At 47.2% G+C, this 22,598-nt stretch overlaps 1 protein-coding gene across 1 annotated transcript; it reads left to right on the top strand.

Moving 5' to 3' along the window:
* Positions 1–2,985: 2,985 nt before the first annotated feature.
* Positions 2,986–17,051, top strand: LOC100092671 (ubiquitin-like protein 5). Its single transcript, XM_007665387.4, has 2 exons — positions 2,986–3,184; positions 16,651–17,051. Exon 2 carries the CDS (start codon positions 16,692–16,694, stop codon positions 16,911–16,913), a length of 222 nt encoding a protein of 73 aa, XP_007663577.1. The 5' UTR covers positions 2,986–3,184; positions 16,651–16,691; the 3' UTR covers positions 16,914–17,051.
* Positions 17,052–22,598: the final 5,547 nt, after the last annotated feature.

Below are 22,598 nucleotides of genomic sequence, written 5' to 3'. Positions count from 1 at the left end.
GGTCAGGTTGTCCCATGTGGGGCTCACGGTCTCAATTCCCATTTTCCGGAATTGAAGCCCAGAGAATAATAATAATAATGATGGCATTTGTTAAGTGCTTAACTGTGTGCCAGACACTGTACTAAGCACTGGGGTGGATATAATCAAATGGGGTTGGACACAGTCCCTGTCCCACGTGGGGCTCCCAGTCTCAATCCCCATTTTCCAGAGGAGGGAACTGAGGCCCAGAGACATTAAGTGCCTTGCCCAAGGTCACAAGACAGACAAGTGGCAGAGCCGGGATTAGAACCCATGACCTCTGACTCTCAAGCCCGGGTTCTTTCCACTAAGCCATGCTGATGGTATTTGTTACGTGCTTACTCTGTCCTAAGCGCCTGAGTGCTGTTCCAGAACCACTGTGCTAAGCGCTTGTGAAGCCTTTAGAACAGTGTTTGGCACACAGTGCTTAACAAATGCCATTTTTATCATTACTATTATTATTACTATCATTATTTGAGCCTGTGAAGAATACAATATAATAATGATAATACTCTTGGTATTTGTTAAGCGCTTACTATGTGCCAAGCACTGTTCTAAGTGCTGGGGTAGATACAGGGTGATCAGGTTGTCCCACGTGGGGCTCACAGTCTTAATCCCCATTTTACAGACAAGGTAACTGAGGCACAGAGAAGTGAAGTGACTTGCCCACAATCACACAGCTGACAAGTGGCAGAATCGGGATTCAAACCCATGACTTCTGACCCCCAAGCCCGTGCTCCTTCCACTGAGCCATGTTGCTTCTCTACGACACATACAAGTCAATCAGGCGGGACACAGTCCCTGTCCCCTACACACCGCAGTCGAAAATACGAGGGAGTAGGGCTGTATCCTCATTTTACAGATGAGGTCACTGAGGCATTGAGAAGTTAAGTGACTTGCCTCAGGTCACGCGGCACAGAAGAGGTGGAGATGGGATTAGAACCCAGGTCTGATTCCCAAAACCCTAGGCCATGATGTTTATTTTCCCTTTTGTCGTCAACTCCTTGTGGGTCGTGACTGGATCCAACCTGATCACACCCCTACCCCGTATCGTTATTACTATCATTAATAATGGCATTTGAGCACTTACTCTGTGCAAAGCACTGTACTAAGCGCTTGGAAGAACACAGCATAACGTCAAATTCCCTGCCCACAGCGAGCTCACAGTCTAGAGGGTGAGGCCGGCATTAATAAAAATAGATGAATGATATGTATATTAATTCATTCATTCAATAGTATTTATTGAGCGCTTACTATCTGCAGAGCACTGTACTAAGCTCTTGGAATGTACAATTCCGCAGCAGATAGAGACAATCCCTGCCCATTGATGGGCTTACAGTCTAATGAATAAATAATATATAGAGAACGGTATTTAAGTGCTTACTATGTGCCAGGTACCATTCTAAGTGTGGAGCACTGTCCTAAGTGTTGTGCGGAAGAGAGGGAGGGCGAATGAAGGCGCAAGTAAGAGCGGTGCAGAAGGGAGTGGGAGAAGAGGAGAGGAGGGCTCAGTCAGGGAAGGCTTCCTGGAGGAGATGGGTTTTGAAGGGGGGGAGAGCAATTATCTATCTGATATGAGGAGGGAGGGCATCCCAGGCCAGAGGGAGGATGTGGGCGAGAGGTTGGAAGCGAGAGAGACGAGATCGAGGTATAGCGAGAAAGGGACCGAAGTGTGCGGGCCGGGTTATTGTAGGAGAGTCCAACGGGAAAATCAGGTCACGGCAACACGAAATGAGCATGCAGTATTTAACAGAGACCTGTAAGCTTGAGGACGGAGTCCGTTGCCCATAAAGTGGGCTCAACCTCGTCACCAAAAGGCAGCTCGTTATAGTTGGCGGTGGGTATGGCGTTCCTTCAGGCCGTCGGCAGAATCCCATCAAGTATGGCTCCAGTTTTCTTAGCCAGGGGCCAGAGTGATGGCAGAGGAAGGGGCTGGCTGAATCACCATTTAGGAAATGAGGGAGATCGATGCAAAATGGAGACAGAGACCAAAATGGAGTAAGTCTGGTTAAAGAGTTGGTTTCCACACACGTTACACATTCATCCAATCACTTATCTCTCCTCCCTTCTCTCTTTCTACTGCCCACCTCGCACGCTCCGCTCCTCTGCTGCTCACCTCCTCACCGTCCCCCGTTCACGCCTATCCCACCGTCGACCTCTGGCCCACGTCTTCCCGCGGTCCTGGAACGCCCTCCCTCCTCACCTCTGCCAAACTAATTCTCTTCCCCTCTTCAAAGCCCTACTGGGAGCTCACTCCTCCAAAAGGCCTTCCCAGACTGAGCTTCCCCTTTTCCCTCTGGCCCCTCTGCTCCCCCTTCACCTCCCCTCAGCTAAGCCCCCTTTCCCTTCTGCTCCTCCCCCTCTCGCTTGCCCTCCCCTCAGCACTGTGCTCATTTGTATATATTTTTATTACCCTATTTATTTTGTTAATGAGGTGTCCATCCCCTTGATTCTATTTAGCGTGATTAAGTTGTCTTGTTTTTGTCCGTCCATCTCCCCCGATTAGACTGTAAACCCGTCAATGGGCAGGGATTGTCTTTATCTGTTGCCAGGTTGTACATTCCAAGCGCTTAACACAGTGCTCTGCACATAGTAAGCGCTCAATAAATACTATTGAATAAATCTGGAAAATGAGGCTGAAGACTGTGAGCCCCACGTGGAACAACCTGATTCCCTAGCATCTCCCCCGGCGCACTCTATTCAATCACGGCTCCGCCCGCTTTCAGCGCCATGTTGGAAAAAGACGGCCTCCGTTCCGCTTCGCCCCCGCCCCTCCACCTCCCTCCTGCCCCGCCCCCCCACCTGGGCCCCAGCGCCCCGCCCACCGGGCGGAAAAGGCGTCGCTGACTGGCTGGGAGGCCCGTCCTTCCGATTGATTGACTGACGGAGGGCGGCGCTTCCGGTCGGAGCCCGGCGCGCGCCCTTCCCCCCCCCCCCCCCCCCCCCCCGCCGCCCTGGCGCGAGCTTCCGGGCGGTGCGCGCGCAGCTTCCCGGTCGAGGCCGAGGCGTTGTCGGGGCCTGTGGCGGGAGGTCGGGAGGTCGGGCTCCTGGGTCCCCCTGACGACCAAGCGCCATCCAGCATCGCCCGGCGTCTCCCCCGCAACGAGCTCCGCGACCTGAGGCCTTCTGGGCGCGTCCCTGGAGGAGGCCGCTCGCTGAAGACGAGGTGAGGCCCGGCCCCATGGCGGAGCGGGACTGGGGGCCGCGACCCGCTGCGGTCGGGCTTTAGTACTAACGATAATAATAATAATGTTGGTATTTGTTAAGCGCTTACTACGTACCGGACACTCTAAGCGCTGGGGTAGCTACAAGGTCATCAGGTTGTCCCCCGTGGGGCTCCCAGTCTTCATCCCCTTTTTACAGATGAGGGAACTGAGGCCCAGAGAAGTGACTGGCCCACAGTCACACAACTGACAAGCGGCAGAGCCGGGATTCGAACCATAATAATAATAAGATACCCTGTTGGTATGTTACCAACATTACCAACATTATTATTATGATGATGTTGGTATTTGTTAAGCGCTTACTGTGTGCCAAGCACTGGGGTAGCTACAAGGTCATCGGGCTGTCCCCCGTGGGGCTCCCAGTCTTCATCCCCATTTTCCAGATGAGAGAACTGAGGCCCAGAGAAGTGACTTGCCCACAGTCACACAGCTGACATGCGGCAGAGCCGGGATTTGAACCCAGGACCTCTGACTCCCAAGCCCGGGCTCTTTCCACTGAGCCACGCTGCTTCTCACAATAATAATAATGGTAATAATAACGGCATTTGTCCAGCGCTGACTGTGTTCTAAGCGCTGGGTCATACAAGGTCATCAGTTTGTCCCCCGTGGGCTTCGAGAGAGAGGAGGGAACCGAGGCCCAGGGAAGTGAAGCGACTTGCCCAAAGTCACCCAGCTGCCAAGAAGTGGCGGAGGAGGGATTAGAACCCGCGACCTCTGACCCACCCCTCACCCCCCGAGCCCGGTCTCTGGCCACCGACCTGCGCTCCTTCTCGAGGCAATAATAATAATGATGGCATTTGTTAAGCGCTTACTGTGTGCCAAGCATTCATTCGTTCATTCATTCACTAGTATTTATTGAGCACTTACTATGTGCAGAGCACTGCACTAAGCGCTTGGAATGTACAAATCGGTAACAGAGACAGTCCCTGCCCTTTGACGGGTTTACAGTCTAATCGGGGGAGAGATTAGCACTGTTACAAGCGCTGGGGAGGATACAAGGTCATCAGGTTGTCCCACGTGGGGTTCACAGTCTTAATCCCCATTTTACAGATGAGGTAACTGAGGCCCAGAGAAGTGAAGTGACTTACCCAGAGTCACACAGCTGACAAGCGACTGAGCTGGGATATGCCCGTCAATGAGCAGGGACTGTATCTGTTGCCGATTTGTACATTCCAAGCGCTTAGTACAGTGCTCTGCACATAGTAAGCACTCAATAAATACTATTGAATGAAGGAATGATCAAATACTATAATGTTGGTATTTGTGAAGCGCTTAGTAGGTGCCGAGCACTGTTCTGAGCGCTGGGGTAGATACAGGCTGATCAGGTTGTCCCACATGAGGCTCCCAGGCCTAAACCCCATTTTACAGCTGAAGCCACTGAGGCCCAGAGATGTTAAGTGACTTGCCCAAAGTCACCCGGCTGATAGGTGGCGGAGCGGGGATTAGAACCCAGGACCTCCGACTCCTAAGCCCGGGCTCTGTCCACTGAGGCACACTGTGTTGTCGGCTTCTGAGGTTGGCCAGGGAACCCCCAAGTTTTAGTCGCCTCGAGGTCCAAGGGATGGAGAAAGAGTGTGGCCCAGTGGGTAGAGCACCAGCCCGGGGGTCGGAAGGACCTGGGGGTCTGATCCCCGCACCCACCCCACCTGTTGGGTGACCTTGGGCCAGTCGCTTCCCCAAACGAGGCCTCAGTTACGTCATTGGTAAAATGAGGGGTTCAGTGCTTTGCACACAGTAAGAGCTTAAATGCCATCATCATTATTATTATTAGTTCATTTGTTCAATTCGTTCAGTCGCATCTACTGAGCATTTTCTGTATGCAGAACGTACAGCAATAGAGACAATCTCTGCCAGCGACTGGCTTAAAGTCTAGAGTGGGTCTGTTTGGAACTGGCCCCATTGACTTGTATCCACCCCAGCGCTTAGTACAGGGTACATGGGTACAGCCCATGGTACATGCTTAACAAATAGCCCGGTTATTATTACCGAATTATTATGATGGCACCCCTTCCCCTGTCAAACCATTCAATCATGTTTATAATAATTATAGTATTTGTTAAAAAAAAAAAAAAGGACCTGGGTTCTAATTTCAGCTTTCCCAATGGCTTGCCATGAGACTTGAGATAAATCACTAAACTGTAAACTCATCTGAACCTCAGATTCTCATCTGAAAATGGGGATTAAATACCCGTTTTCCCTTCTGTTTAGACTGCGAGCTCCGTGCAACACAAAGACTGTGTTCGATCTAATTAACTTGTAACTACCGTGGGGCTTAGAACAGTATTTTGACACCACAATAAGTACTCAACAAATACCATTTAAAAAAACAAAAAAACTTACCCAGGAGGACCCAATAGGCAAGTGGCCAAGCTGGGACTGGAACCTTAATTACCTGGAACCAGTAGGCCACACTGCCCATCTTGACTTTCTTGCCATTAAAAATGTTTAAAAATTAGTCTTGGAAATTTAAGAAGAGACTAAAAGGATTTGGAAGGTTGGTGAAGCACCCGTCTCCGCTCAGAGGTAAAACTGAATTACTTTGCAGGTCAGTACTAATGGAAATTAACAGGAGAGACAGACCTTCTTAGAGCAAGAGAAGTAAGAGAGGGAGCAAAATGTAATCAACCTTAATTAGTTCCTGTCCTGTCTCTCCTAATTTAAGTAGCGGGTCATTAGAGTAGCAATCAGTAGTATTAATCGAGTGCTTATGGGGCATGATCCCTACCCTCAAGGAGCTTATCCTCTAGTGGAGAACAGACCCCAAATTTATTTATAGATAAGAGGAAGAAAAGTGGATTTGCCTAAATATTAGAGTTTGTAAGATCTGTGTAGAAGAACCGTGTGTGATTAGAAGTCCTGTGACTTAAAACTTCAGAGAAATAGAATTAATAAAATTTTATTTTGGTATTTAACTGCTAGAAAAGAAATGAAATGCCCCAAAGATCACCTCCCATTTTTCACTTCTGACTCTCTCTGGATCCCCCAGTGGTTTTCCCTCGTCCCCTTCATCGATCCGTCTGTTGTATTTATTGACCGCTTATTCTGTAGACCACTGTATTGATTGCTTGGGAGAGTACAATGCCGCAAGGAACCTAGAGACTAGAGGGGAAGACAGTCATTAAAGTACACTACATGTATGTACATAAGTTCTGTGGGGCTGAGGGTGGGGTGACAATCAAGTCCAAAAGATTAAACTGTAAATTGTAGACTAAATTCGTGGGCAGGAAACCCATCCTTCCATCTCTGTTTCATGGTACTCTTCCAAGTGTCTAGTACACAAAAGAGCACTCAATAAATAGAATTGATTGGGAAAGGGTACAGATCCAAGTGGAAGGGGGGCAGAAAGGAGAGGGAAAAGGGCAAATGAGGGCTTAAGCTTTGAAAGAGGGGGAGTGGCGGTCTGTCAGATATGAAGGGCAGGACAACTCCAGGCCAGAGGCAGGATGTGGGCATGGGGCCGATGGCAAGATCGACGAGGACAAACTACGGTGAATAGAGCAAAATAAACCTTCTGGGGTGTACTAGAAAATCAGCAAGGTGAATTGGAGCGGGCAAGGTGATTGAGTGCTTGAATTTGATACAGAGGCATCCTCTGGAGGTTTCTGATGAGTGGGGAAACATGGATTGGAGGGGTTTAGAGGGTTTTTTTTTTTTTTTTTTTTAGAAAAATTATCCAGTTAGCAGAGAAGTATGGCCTGGAGTAGGGAGAAGCAGGAGATAGGAAAGACAGCAGGGACGTGAATGTAGTAGGCAAGGCGGAATAGAGGATAAATGCCTGGATTAATATTGTAACAGCTTGGATGGGTGCGAAAGGGCGGATTGTAGCAATGTTGTGATGGTGAATCGACAGGATCTCATGACGGATTGAAGATGTGGGTTGAATGAGAGATGAGTCGAGGATAATTCATTAATATTTATTGAGTGCTTACTATGTGCAGAGTACTGTACTAAGCGCTTGATAATGCCAAGGCCAGGCTTGTGAGTCGGGGAGGATGGTGGTGATGGATAAAGTAATGGGAAAGTCATGGATGGACAAGGTGTGGGTGGAAAGTTGTTTTGTTTTGGCCGTTTTAAATTTGAGGTGTCAGCAGGAAGGCCACGTAGAGATGTCCTGAAGGCAGGAGGAAATGTAAGACTGCAGAAAAGGAAATGTAAATTTGGGAGTCATCTGCAGTCGTAGCAGCTGTGTGACTTTGGGCAAGTTGCTTAACTACTCTGTGCCTCAGTTACCTCATCTGGAAAATGGGGATTAAGACTGTGAGCCCCATGTGTGACAACCCGACTACCTTGTTACCCCCACCCCCAGTGCTTAGAACAGTGCTTGGCACGTAGTAAGTGCTTAAATGCTTTATTATCATTATTATTATTTGAGTTCTCAAAGGGAATGGGTATAGACAGAGACTAGAAGGGGATCGAGAACTGAACAAAATTCTCCTTCAATCCATCCTGTTGTATTTTCTCCCTTTCTTTCTGCCGTTTTCCCACCTCACAACTTGCTCCCTTTTCTGTGACAGTCTAGGTTTTCACTCATCCGGTGATTAAAAGCGCTCCTATTTCCGAAGTCCAGCCTATAACGTTCCTAAGAAGGTCAATGTAAAGTTGATAATAATTATCAAGAGCATTTATTGAGTGTCATCTTCATTCAGAGCACTCTTATATCTTGGGAGTATATGTTTAGTCGTCCCTATTTGAAGCAGCAGCAAGGCCTAGTGGATAGGGCACGGGCCTGGGAGTCAGAAGCATCTGGGTTCTAATCCTGGCTCTGCCACTTGTGTGCCATGTGACCTTGGGCAAGTCATTTCATGTCTCTGTGCTTCAGTTACCTCAACTCTAAAATAGGGATTAAGATTGTGAGCCCTATGAGGGACAGGGACTGTGTCCAACCTGATTTGCTCGTTTCCACCCCAGCGCTTAGAAGAGTGTCTGACTCACAGTAAGTACTTAACAAATGGCACTAGTATTACTATCAAGTCACCATTGCCAGCGAAGTTCTCCCATGAATACATGTTTGGCTGGAAAGACCAGTATGGTACATATGTGCTATGATGTAACTTGTATCTACTCTTGCCCTTAGAACAGTGCTTGGCACATAGTGAGCACTTGAATGCCACAGTCATCATCATTATTACATTAGGTACACAAAATTGCTGGCCTTCCAACTGGAGAATGTACTTTAAAAATAAAAGACGTAGACCATGTCCATTATTTTACAGTCTGAAGGGGAGATAAATGATTATATAGCTAAAAGAACAAAAACTAGAAACAAAAGCATTAAAGAATAAAACTAATTGAATAGATAATTTACCGTAGGGGGTGACATGCCCTGGGAAGTTAGGATAGTCAGGGAATTCACTTTGGAGGTAGTGACTCTCTAGGAGGCCTTTCAAGGTGGGGAATATGGCAGTATGGTGGAATTGAGCAGGGAGGGAGTTGCCTACGGGCAAAAGGCGACTAGCAAAAGGAGATTTCTTCTCAACCTTTCCTTTATTAAGCCAGACGAGTGCTGAACTTGCAGTGTTCAGTCTATCAAGAAATGATGTTTGTAGTCTGTAAATAACTAATCAGTGGTTATATGTTCAGGGTTTGAAAATTTCAGAGAAAAGGGCATTCTCTTTCCGGGACAAAGATTGTAGAAGTCTTTATTCTGAACTGCTGGGTGAGATTGGACGTGGGAAATAAATTCTCAACCTTGCTCAGCGCTACCTTCGGCCCCAAAAAACTGAATGCTAAACCCAACACTCGTAAGGTCCTCCTGGGCAGGGAACATGGCTCCCAACTCGGTTGTATAGTGCTCAGCAGTTCATTAGTTGTGGTATTTATTGAATGTTTACTGTGTGTAAGCACTGGACTAAATGCCGGGGTGGCTTACAGATCCAGTCCTTGTCTCTCTGAGGTTTACAGTTTAGGTGGAAAAAGACCTTTCATTCATTCAACAGTATTTATTGAGCGCTTACTATGTGCAGAGCACTGTACTAAGACCTCAGGCAGTAGTAGTCAGCAGGCCACAGCAACAGCAGCAGTCAGTCAGATTAACCAGGTGTATTGAGTACTTACCACATGCAGAACACTGTTTTAATCACTTGGGTGAGTACAGTAAAACAGACACATTCCCTGCCCACAAGTAGAGAAGCAGCGTGGCTCAGTGGAAAGAGCACGGGCTTTGGAGTCAGAGGTCATGGGTTCAAATCCCGGCTCGGCCATTTGTCAGCTGTGTGACTTTGGGCAAGTCACTTCACTTCTCGGTGCTTCAGTTACCTCATCTGTAAAATGGGGATTAAGACTGTGAGCCCCACGTGGGACAACCTGATTCCCTTGTGTCTACCCCAGCGCTTAGAACAGTGCTCGGCACATAGTAAGCGCTTAACAAATACCAACATTATTATTATTAAGTTTACAGTCTAGGGGGGAGACATTAAAATCAATAAATTATACCTATATGCATGAGTTCTGTGGGGCTAGGAGGAGTGGTGAAACAGGCACCTTCTGTAGCCTCTCTTCCATTTGGGTTGAACAGAAGGTCCCAAATCTGACTGCTCAGGCCCTCTGCATTGCGGAGTTACGCTGCTGCCTCATCAGCAACCAAACACCTTGCGCGGGACTCAGTCTTAGGGGTGGCCCACTGTCCCCTCTTGGTAAGCCATGCACTTAACCATTCCAAACTTGACCGGTTCTTCTGTAGTTCTTGATCCTCTTGTTTGGAAAGCTCGAGCCTAATAAACCAATAAATAATCCAGCTCTTCTCCATCTTCCCAGTTTTGCACTTTCCACAAGGAAAACGCTCACAAGAAAGAGAGACTGGGAAAACTTGCGGGGGTGGGAGGGCTAGGAGGAGGAGGCTGGGCCACAATAAAATGAAAATTATGTCCAGAGGCAGGAGAAACTGGAAAGTTGATAACCTGACCGGTGCAGAACAACACGGTAACCCTCACCAACTTTTTTTTCCCTCCTTAAATTATATCTAGGAGAGGTAGAGGTCAGATTGTAGCTGCAGTCGATATCTTTCTTTGGACAAGCTGGGGAAGGATAGAGCATGGGCCTTTGAGTCAGAAGGTCTTGGGTTCTGATTCTGGCTCTGCCACTTGACTGCTGTGTGGCCTTGGGCCGGTCATTTCACTTCCCTGGTTCTTGGTTGCCTGATCTGTAAAATGGGGGTTGAAATTTATGAGCAGCTTGGGAAGCAGCGTGACTCAGTGGAAAGAGCCCGGGCTTGGGAGTCAGAGGTCATGGGTCGAATCCCAGCTCTGTGTGCCTGTGGGCAAGTCACTTAACTTCTCTGTGCCTCAGTTACCTCATCTGATAATGGGGATGAAGATTGTGAGCCCCACGTGGGACAATCTTCTTACCCTGTATCTACCCCAGCTCTTAGAATAGTGCTCTGCACATAGTAAGCGATGAACAAATACCAACATCTCATTATTATTATGATTATTATTATTATTATTACTATTATTATGAGCCCCTCATGGGTAGGACTCTGTCCGACCCAATTTGCTTCTATCCACCCCAGTGCTTAGTGAACAAATACAATGATAATTATTATTATTATTATTACTGCATGGGTAATTTAGACAAGTACCTTTCCCCAGTTCTTACTACAGCACTTTGTCCAAAGAAAGAGACCTAATCCAGGTTCACCACTTGCCTGCTGTGCGACCTTGGTAAAGTCACTTACTTTTCCATACCTCAGGCACCTAATCTGTAAAAAGGAGATTAAGAATGTAAGCCTCCTGTGGGATGTGGATTGTGTCCAACCTGATTAATTTGTGTCTACCCCAGTGCTCAGTACAGTGTCTGGCACCGAGTAAGTGCTGAACAAATACCAAAGGAAGAAACCAGAGGAATTCTAGGTAAATTCTTGAAAGTTGGTAGGATCCTGTTTCCTTGAACAAATAACCTGCTAATGTCTGCATTTCACACATTCCCAAGTTGAAGTACTAAGGATTTTAAGGCTTTAAAATAAAACTGACTCCCAGGTCTGGAGGTCAGGAAATGACAGCATCAGTTTTAATAGATCTAGGGACTATTTATTCCCCACTCTGGCCGTGGCCAAAAAAAAAAAAAAAAATCAATAGTAAAAATAATCCTGTAGATCTTTACAAAACACCAGAGCTCCATCCATCTTTCCAGTTTCTTCTGCCTCTGAACATCATTTTCATTTTAATCAGGGCACGGCGAGCATTTTCCTTGTGAAGAGATCAAAATTTGGAATATGGAGAATTGCTGGGGAGAGAGTTTTCAGAATTAGTCGTACAGAATTCAAGTCACTTGCCACTTCGATCCAGCGAAAGGCTAAAGTCTTTTGTTGGAAATTCTGAAAGGTTTCTGAAAGCGAGTTTAGACTTGCCACCTGCCCCAACCAGGTGCTCACAAATATATCCACATTTCCTTGTTGCTTAGTTTTGGTTTATTAAGTGATCCTTCATATTTACTGTTATACATTTATGAATAATTCACTAATGTTAAAATAGAGAATAAATAATAAAATGGCTTGAATGAACAATCTGTAAAAAGCAGAATGCTTATATATTCAGTTATGAACTAGTAAGCAGATTGTTCTCCAAGCTTGTACACTCATTTTTTGAGTGCTAGAAGGATTTTCCTGGATGGATTATTTTATGTACCTTACCCCTCTTCTTTCATCATGTTCCCATCATCTGCCTATCCCTCATCCTCTTCCCAGTTACCTCCTACAGCATGTCACAGGACTTCAGCTATAGAAGCAAAGAGGTTTTTCCAATATAAAGTTCTTTCCATCAAGCAGGAAACTTGGTTTAAATGGGAAGAACGTACCTTCCTTTGTCATAGAGCAATTTTGATGGTAAATGAGAGACTTTGAGAAGCACTTTTTGATCTCATCGGAGGACAGGATTCTATAAACAAAAAAGTATTACTGTGATTTCTTTCATTTTAATGCGTATATTTTTTATTTTATTAAACCTGGGTGAAATGCCCTCACTTCCTAGTAAGGTAAACTATTTTTGTAGCAACAAAGTCTTGGATTCCATCTGTTATTCAGAATAGCAACTCCTCCTCCTCCACTGAGAAATGTAGCTCCCCGAAGGAATGCATTAAAATTCCTGTTTTCATATGACAGATTCAAGAAAGGTGAATGGAAAGCAAATCAACCATGTTTTTTCAAGTGAGAGCATACAATCATCGCTTCTTTAATCAAAGATTAATTTTTTTTAATTTTACAGATTCTATTTAAGGGATCAATTAAGGTATTAAGGTGATGCACTAAATACAGTGGAACGAATTGAAATAAGGCAGGATTCTTGCAGTATTTATTAAGTTAAAAAAAATTCAACTTATCGATATGGGGCTTTATTTTTTCATTCGTAATTTTTTCTTATTCCCTTCTGTACCTGGGAATAAAATGCAACCCTGATTTCACTGTTTTAACAATTTATTATGTTGGGTTTAAAATTTTTAAAGGAAGCTTATATCAAATAAGCAATGACAGATGATCTGGGCAGGAGAGTGAGGTATGGACCGGAGTGGGGAGAGACAGGAGGCTGGGAAGTCAGCAGGGAGGCTGATGCAATCATCTAGGTGGGCTAGGACTCTATTAATGTGTAGCAGTTTGGGTGGAGAGGAAAGGGTGGATTTTAATGATGATACCAAAGTGGAACCGACAGGATTTGGGCACAGATGATATCGGTGAGCTGAGCTGAGACAAGAATACCACCAAGGTTGCGGGCTTGTGAGACTGAGAGGATGGTGGTACTGTCTATGGCGATGGGAAGATCAGCGGGAGGACGGTTTGGGTGGGAATATGAGGAGTCTTGTTTTGGACATGGTAAATTTGAGGTGTCAGTAGGCCATCCAAGTAGAAGCGCCTTGAAGGCAGGAGGAAGTAGACTGAAGAGAAGGACCAGGGACATGCATCCAAAGATCTCTCCTCCATCCTCATCCTCCTCTCGATCCTGCCTTTGACACTGTAGACCACCCTCTTCTCCTAAAAACATTATCCACTCGTGGCTTCACTGACACTTTCCTCTCCTGATTCCCCTCCTCTCTCTGGCTGCTCCTTCTCAGTTTCTTCTGTGGGCTCCTCCTCTGTTTCCCACCCCCTAACTGGGGCTGGGGGGATGTCTCTCAAGGCTGGGTTCTGGGTCCCCTTCTATTCTCCATCTACACCCACTCTTTTAATAATAGTGGTATTTGTTAAGCATTTACCGTGTATAAAGCACTGGGAAAGATACAAGATAATTCAGTCAGACACAGTCCCCTTCCCACAAGGGGCTCACAGTCTCAGTAGGGGAGAGAACTGGTTTTGAAACCTCACTTTACAGATACAATAACTGAAGTGCAGAGAAGTTAAATGACTTAACAGAGGCACATGGTGGAGCTGGGATTAGAGTCCAAGTCCTCTGATTTCCAGGCCCATGCTTTTTTCACGAGGCCATGCTGCTTAGAACTCATTCACTCCCATAACTTCAACCTGCATCTCTATGCAAGTGATTCCCAAACCCACATCTCAAGCCCTGATCTTCCTCCTTATCTGCCGTCTCATGTTTCTTCCAGCCTTCGGAGCATCTCTTCTTGGATAGCCTACTGACACCGCAAAATTAACATGACCAAAATAGAACTCATCTTCCCACCCAAACCCTCTCCTCCCTGCCTTTCCCATCACTTTCATCCCCCCTGTCTTACAAGCCTATAACCGTGGCGATATCCCAGACGCATCTCTCGCATTCAACCCTCATATTCAATCTGTCACCAAATCCTGTCAGTTCAACCTTAACAACATTGAAGCGTGGCTTCAAGAAGCAGCGTGGCTCAGTGGAAAGAGCATGGGCTTTGGAGTCAGGGCTCATGAGTTCGAATCCCAGCTCTGCCACTTGTCGGCTGTGTGACTGTGGGCAAGTCACTTAACTTCTCTGTGCCTCAGTTCCCTCATCTGTAAAATGGGGATCAAGACTGTGAGCCCCACGTGGGACAACCTGATTCCCCTATGTCTACCCCAGCGCTTAGAACAGTGCTCGGCACATAGTAAGCGCTTAACAAATACCAACATTATTATTATTATTATTAACATTGCTAAAATTGCCCTCTTGGCTCTCCATCCAAATGGTTTCTATGTTGCTCCAAGCACTTATCCTGTCCTGCCTTGATTACTGCATCAGCCTCCTTGCTGGCCTACCTGCCTCCTGACTCTCCCCACCCCAGTCCATACTTCACTCTACTGCCCAGATCATTTTTCTACTAAACCATTTAGTCCACAGTTTCCCATCAACCTCTGCACAAAACAAAGTCCTTACCATTGGTTTTAAAGCACTCAATTACCCACATCCAAAGATCCACACCCTTTGGCTTTACAACAGACTGGAAATCCCTCCCAGAGAATTCCTCCATATTCCCCCATCAGGGATATATTTATATGCTTTATGGTCTTCATCATTTATTCCTCTAGATCATAAACTCGTAAGCAGGGAATATGTCTGCTAAATTGTGGTGATATAATCTCCCAAGCAAGCGCTTAATACAGGGCTCTGCACACATTAAGCTCTTGGTAAATACAGTTATTATGATTCAAACTAGACCCCCACTGTGTTTTGGGGGGGTGGGCCAGCTCATTGTCCAGGGTTTTTTTAAAATCTTATTAATAAACCTTATCGCTTTCTTTCAGACTCAGTTTCACCCCAGTATGTCACCCACTCGGCCTCCTCAGTCATTTTATTTAAGTAATGAGGGTTCTGGGTGAGACTGTGGGGGAACCTTGTCTACCCACCCTTGTCCACTAATCCAGTTTAGTACTAGATCGTGGGGTGGGGAGGCAAGGGGAGAAAAGGACACAGAGAGGGGGGGCCTAAGGGACCCCATGCCAGTTCATCTAGTTGGGGGTCAGAGGTAAGAGGAGTCGGTAGTAAAAGGGAATCCATCAGCTCCCCCCTGCCTAATCAGTGCGTTGTCTTCTCATTCAATTAAGGGGACATCCTTTTGAGAGGCTTTTGGATTAGGATGCCTTTCCCATACATCTCTTACGTACCTGTAGGTTTGCCTCGTATTTGTGTTGGGCGTAGATAGTCTCACACCCACACCCACACACTTACACAAACACAACGTTAACTTCATTCACTTAGTCGAGTGGATCAGATTGTAAAACCACTGCCCCCCACCCTCCCCCCCCAGTTTGTGGTTCTGGGTGACGCCAACAGCCATGTGTCCAGTTTCGAATGAGGATTGTCAGGGAAGGAGGCAATATAGAGTTCGCTCTAGCATCGGGGAAGCCATTAAGCTGATTGAGAGCAGGTTCACTGAAGTTTGGCAGAGTTTGAGCTAATACCCGTACGTGTTTTAATGTGTGTTTGCAGTTAATATTGGTAAAGTAGCAAACATTGACATTGCCGGTTAAGAGATATGAGGTAATCTTAATGTAGAAGGGTCTTATCTGAGGATGGACTCTTTCCACCTCTACATCTCTCCCAGCGCTTAGTACGGTGCTCTGCACACAGCACTTAATAAATAACCTTCCCACTTTTAATTAGCGGGAAGCCTAGTCATGTGGCCTATGCAAAGAGAGAAAGGCGGAGGAGTTTCTCTATTCAGTACTGACTTTTATTCAGCACTTATTATGTGTCGTGCACTGTTCAAAGTGCTGGAGTCCATACAAGGTAATCAGGTTGGACAGAGGACCTGTCCATGTGCGGCTCACAGTCTTAGGTTCACCTCCTGGTTTCCTCACTTGCTTAAAAAAAGAGCAAATAAAGTATTACTTGACGTGATTCAGAGGGTCTCTGATCAGCCCGCACTGGCTCCGGTCCCGAAGGATTTTCCCCAAAAGGATTTATGGGAGAGGAAAAGTTCCATTTCTGACCTGGGGTCACTGCTGCCAATCTGTATGACCCCTTCCCCCTTCCCCTGGCACCCTGGGGCAGGAAGAAGCGTGGCCGAGTGGATAGAGCACGGGCCTGGGAGTCCAAAGGTCATGGGTTCTAATCCCAGCTCTGCCACTTGTCTGCTGTGTGACCTTGGGCAAGTCACTACGTTTCTCCGTGCCTCAGTTCCCTCCTTTAGAAAATGAGAGTTAAGACCGTGAGCCCCATGTGGGACAGCGACTGGGTCTGACCTGACCAGCTTGTATCCGCCCCAGCATTTAGAACAGCACTTGGTGCGGAGTAAGCATTTAAGAAATTACCATCATCTCCCCAAGGATCCTAGCCTTTGGACTCCAACCTGGAGAACCTCTTCTCTTGTCCACTTGATCACTCAGGCCCAGCGTCCTTAAAATGCTTGTGGGGCTGCTTCTCCACATTTCTCTAACTCCCTCCTCTCTTCCTGGTCCTCCCCTGTGGTTGGCTCCATCTTTGTGGAGCCTGTGCAGATCAGACCCCGTCATGGGTGGGGGGTCCCATTGGCTTTCTTCTTGTCTGAGCAACTTGTGAGGTTGTGCCTCTTTCAACAGAACAGCCAGTCGGGTGGTAGGCAGGAGCTGCGTCAGGGGCCATGATCGAGGTGGTGTGCAACGATCGGCTGGGCAAGAAGGTCCGCGTGAAGTGCAACTCAGACGACACCATCTGTGACCTGAAAAAGCTGATTGCGGCCCAGACCGGGACCCGCTGGGACAAGATTGTTCTCAAGAAATGGTATACCATCTTCAAGAATCACGTGACTTTGGGAGACTACGAAATCCATGATGGCATGAATTTAGAGCTCTACTATCAGTAGGGTTATTTTCCCCTTGGCCTAAATCCTTACCCCCCTCTCTGCCCCCATCCCGTCCCCCAACACTTCCCCCCTCCCCATCCCCTCTGTCCCATCCCCACCCAAACCTTTGTCGGGCTAATAAAAGGAGGAATGTTTTAAGAGTTTTGTCGTGTGTGCTGGAGAGGGCTCCTGTTCTTATGGGGCAGGGATCGGGCATTGGTGTGGTATTGCCAGTCGTACGTGGTCACGCAATAGTGTCCCGCTCCATGGGAGCTGAAAAAATGAGCAGAAGTGATCCTTTGGCCTTCAGTGCACGTAGTCCAAGAGGGTGGGGGTGGGTGAAAGATTTAAATCCAGACAGTCAAGTCTTTCTCATACTGAAAAAGCCTTCTCTGGGCCCCAGCGCACCTTCCAGTTATAGCATTTCCTGATTGCCTGCTCCCATTCCTGTCCAGCCCCCTCTAACAGGTCATATACACCTGCTACCTTCACTCCTCCTTCGTTCTGTTTTTGCCCCCTCCACCCTGCTCACCAAATGATTTCCTGGAGCAGCGTGGCCTCGTGGAAAGAGAACGGGCTTGGGAGTCTGAGGACCTGGGTTCTATTCCTGGCTCCGCAACTTACCTCCTGTGTGACCTGGGGCAACTCACTTCTTTTCCCTGTGCCTCAATTTCCTCATCTGCAGAATGGGGATTGAATACCTCTGCTCCCTCCTGTTTAGAATGTGAGTCCCATATGGGACCTGATTATCTTGTAACTACCCCAGTCCTTTATAGTGTTTGGCACATGATATCATTATTATGATTATTATTAGTAAGTGTAGTGGATGGTCCAAATCCTACTTGACCTCTCAGGCATCTCCAGGATTGTTGTCCACTCCTTTCTCCCAGAAACACCATCTGACCTCTGTTTCACTGACATGGGAAAGAAACCATGCACCCCTGTGGAAAAAGCGTGCATCTAGGAATCAGATGTCCTGGTTTCTAATTCTGGCTTATCATTTGCCTGCTGCGTGACCCTGGGTGAGTCACTAAACTTCTCTGTGCCTCGGTTTCCTGATCTGTTCTTCCTTTTTAGACTGCGAGCCCCTTATGGGGCAGGGATGCTCTCCGAACTTATAGTCTTGTGTCTGCCCCCCAGTGCTCATTGTGAGGCTCGGCATAAAGAATGCTCTTAACAGATACCAGAATTATTGTGTGGGTGCGGGGGTGGCTTGAGTGACTGTCACAGGATTCCATGGTTGAGAGAAGCCAGGGGCTGGCTGCTGGGTGCCCCAGTCTCCTGGGACAGCTGACGGGTTCTGCTGTCTCTTCCTTTCCTCTTCTCCTACTCCTCACCTGTCTGCCCCCATCCCCTCATCTTCCCATCACTTAACTTCTCTGTGTCCCACTTTCCTCATCTATAAAGTGGAGGTTAAATCCTACTCCTTCCTACCTGTGTCCAACCTGATTATCTTGTATCCACTCCAGCATTTAGAACAATACCTGTAACATAGTAAGTACTTAACAAATACCATCAATATTATTTCTTATTATACTGCTGGGACACATAGTATACTCTTGGCCCCATTTGCTTCCTCCTGGAAGGAATTGATAGCTCATGATTGCCTGTGTTCTACATAGAGCATAGTGAACACATGATAGGCAGAGGGGCAAAGAGAACAGGTGTTCCATCCCCGATTTGCAGATGAGAAAACTGAAGACACAGAAAAGTTAAGTGACTTCTTCTAGGCCGCACGACAGTCAAGAGGTAGATTAGAAGCTGCTCTCCCTTTCCGGTTCCTGGCCTCTTTCCACTAGGCCTCAACTTAAATACATGTCACATGAGAATGAGTCGGTGCATTTAACGGGATAGGGAAATCATTTTCTTGAATTCTCACAGACAGAAATGTTTGATATCAAGAAGTTTTTGTGGCTGCCTAAAATCATCTGGCCCCGATATGTCATTTAACGCTGTCTCAAAAGCATCCCCCGAGAACAGTTGATTTCTATTGCTTCAGTACCCCTGGGAGGACAATACACCATACTGTACTGTTCCAGTTAATTGGGAAAGTTGAAAACTGGGCAAGATTTAATTTGCAGGAATCTCTTCTCCATAACATTTCCTCCCCCCAAAAAATATTAAAATACTTATCATGATCATCAATGGTATTTTATTGAGCATGCTTAGGAGCGTACAACCGAGTATTGTGGAACACAGGCACGTTCCCTGTCCACAATGAGCTAGAGGAAGAAAGACATTAAGATAAATAAATTTTGCACACCCAGGGGTATCGGGCAGTACCATCTCTGAATAAACCCGTGTTCTAGTTTGCAGTATTTAAATTCCAGCTGTGGTTATGACAGAGGAGTCTGACTATTTGCTTTATGTCTCAATCTTTCAATGTCTCAATGTATGTCTCAATCATCCTTTATATCTTTTTTAAGAAACCGTATTACCCCCGTGGCCTCAATTTTACCTGAAATTTTTCCATCCCTTGTAAAATGCCCCATTACCCAACACACCTCTTACGCTTTTTTTTTTCCTTTATGGTATTTGGTAAGTGCTTACTAAGTGTCAAGCACTGTTCTAAGCACTGGAGTTGATACAAGTTATTTGGATCAGACACAGTCCCTATTCCACATGGGGCTTCCAGTCTAAAATAGGAAGAACAGATACTGAATCCTCATTTTGCAGTTGAGGAAACTGAGGCACAGAGAAATTAAGTCACTTGCCCAAGGTTACACAGCCAGCGAGTGCTGGAGCAGGAATTAGAACTCAGGTCCTCTGGCTTCCAAGGCCGTGATGGAGACTATCACCTGCTGTTGCTTGACCTTTTACTGTCCCCCTCACTTGCCATGATGATGACTGATTCTGCCCCTTCCGCATCATATAGAACTTCTGACCCACCACACTAGGCCAGTAAGTATGTTGATTGTAAGAAACTGTCACACATGAGCAAAGCTGCCCCTTTCTTCATCTGCGAGGCAGAGAGCGTCCCCACATGAGGTGGGTGGGAGGGCAAGGTAGCAGCAGTTGAAACTTAGAAAGCCCCTGGCCATCCTCCGCACAAGTAGGAAGTGGTGCCCATGTGATCGGGGAACCTGGGAAGGGAATGCAGTGGCTTTGGGGAAGTGGATGCGGGGAGTCCTCCAGAGAAATCTTTTCGATTTGAGAGTGTGATATTTCCGGAGGGGTCTCGGTCCTAAATCCCGGTTGAATTAGCCCCCAGAGTCATTTGAGGAGCCCAGACATCTCTGGCAGCTTCCACTGGGTCCTAAAGCCTTCTGGTTGTCTCCTTCCAGGACAGGCAGGATTTGCAGCTCTCTGCTTAGTGAACCCCAAATCCCTGTACCCTTTCTTTCGCTGCCCCCTGCATTTGTCTCTGAAGCCCAGGCATTTTCTCGAAGGCAAGATTACTTGGCGACCAGCGTACTATTGTCCCTCCCGGGAATGACTACAGAACTAACAGAGAAAGTGCCCTCTCCCCCTCTCTCAGCTTCCTAGCTCCAGGCATCTCCTCAGTATACGGCACTGCTCACTTCCAGCCCATAGTCCGGCCAGATACTAAGATTAGAGATATCAATATTTCATTAGATATCTCGCAAGGACTCTTACCCCATTCGTCAGGTAACAAAAAAAGAGAGTTCTCATCCAAACTACTATTAGCCTATTGCTAATACTTTTCCCACCCCAGGACCCTCTCTCCTTTCCTGTAGCATACCTAGTGCCCACATTCTTCTGGTTCTTTCCCATTTCTTCTTGAGAGTCCCAGGTTCCAATCTCACCTTCTTTGCATCCTTTGAAGGCCGGGGTCTGTTAATACTGATTTTCCCGATAGCTTCTCCTATTCAGGGATCACCAGGATGGTGACCGTGTGTCCAATCCCTTCCTGCGCCCTGTGACCTTTCAGGGTGACAGTTCCAAGCCTTCCCTGTATCCTGGCCTCCCAACATCTTGACTTGAAACCTTCCATCCTAAAATGGCTGAGCGGCTCCTTTCCTATTTCTCCCCTTTTCCCAACATTCCAGGGTGGGCTTGCGGTAGAGAAGGGTAACCTGAGCTGCTTCCACTCTGGAGCTGATCCCACCCCATATAATAATAATAATATAATTGTGGCATTTAAGTGCATACTATGTGCCAGAAACTGTTCTAAGCGCTGGAGTGCGTACAGGTCAATTGGTATGGAAACAGTCCCCGTCCCACACAGGACTCGCAATCTTAATCTCCATTTTACAGCTGAGGTAACTGAGTCACCGAGAATAATAATTGAGGTATTTGTTAAGCGCTTATCTTGTGCCAGGAACTCCATGACGCACAAAAGTAGATACAAGTTTATCAGGTTGGACACAGTCCCTGTCCCACATGGGACTCAGTCTCAATCCGTTTTACAGATGAGGTGACTAAGGTCCAGAGAAGTGAAGTGACACACCCAAGGTCACACGGCAAACAAGTGGCGGAGCTGGGATTGGAATCCAGGTCCTGACTGGTTCTGACTCCCAGGCCTGTGCTCTATCCACTAGTCCTCACTGCTTCTCTCTTATACCCTCAATTGAGCTGTGCCCCCGGGGGAAACCACATTTAGAGCCAGGGCCTCCATGCCTGTGCACACCGCCCGCTCCCATCCCCTGACCAGACCCGGGGTTCAGATCCCACCCCGCTGACATCAAGGTACCATGACCCCCAGCCCCTATTCTGGAATGCAGCTCCCGCAACACCTCTCGGCACCACTGTAACCCCAGGACACCTCCAGCCTCCCCACATTGGGATCTATCCCAGTGATCTCCCCTAACTTGGGAATCCACGGGGTCGATCCCGTCCTCCCTCCCTGGGCCACATGGTTCCAAAATGCTGGATTTGGCCACAGGATGGAGATCAAGAAACTGGCCTTGAGATCACTGAGAAGGTCTTGTGGGGTTTTTGTAGCAACAGGCAGATGGGAGGAGGGACCGAGAGTGGTGAAGACCAAGGGGAGGCGGCTTCCTGCCCAACCAACACTGAGAAGCTGCATAAGCTGACGGACAGCGCAGGGGCACAGATGGTTTGCGACGATGGAGTCATACTTGGCAGACCCAAGTGGAGCTGACTGCCTCAGTTCAGCATGGGACTTGGGTAAATGTGAAAATGCCAGATGCGATGGCTGCCCACCCGTAGGGCCCAGCCTGGTGACCATGGCTAAAATCTCTCCGGAAGGAGTGGAAATAAAGTTGCCAGACTTGGAGTGAGCTGTAGTCCTTGTCTACGCCTCTCACCCATGTCCCTCCTCTGTCCTGAAATGCCCTCCCTCCTCATATCTGGTGGATAATTACTCTCCCCTCTTTCAAAGCCTTATTGAAGGCACACCTCCTCCAAGAGGCCTTCCTGGACTAAGCCCTCCTTTCCTCTTCTCCATCTCCTGCATCACCCTGACTTGCTCCCGTTATTCATGCCCCCTCCCAGCCCCGCAACACTTGTGTACACAGAAGTGTTTTGGAATAGCTTTGGGGTTAGGGCTAGGATTCATGTTAGGGTTAGAGTTATGGCTAGGATTAGTGTTAGGATTAGGGTTAATGCTATTCCTTAGTACAGTGCTCAGCACACAGTAAGCGCTCGATGACTACAATTGACTGACATTATGCTATGCTCTATGCTACCCCTCTCTGGGAGTGTAAAGCTGTTATGCGGGAGAGGAAGCCCCACATTCCCATGGCCACTTTACCCACGATTCCCTTCCGCTTGGAGGCTGGA

The sequence above is a fragment of the Ornithorhynchus anatinus genome, chromosome 8 (assembly GCF_004115215.2).
Source record: "Ornithorhynchus anatinus isolate Pmale09 chromosome 8, mOrnAna1.pri.v4, whole genome shotgun sequence".
Lineage (NCBI taxonomy): Eukaryota > Metazoa > Chordata > Mammalia > Monotremata > Ornithorhynchidae > Ornithorhynchus > Ornithorhynchus anatinus.
This window is presented reverse-complemented; position numbering and strand designations above follow the sequence as displayed.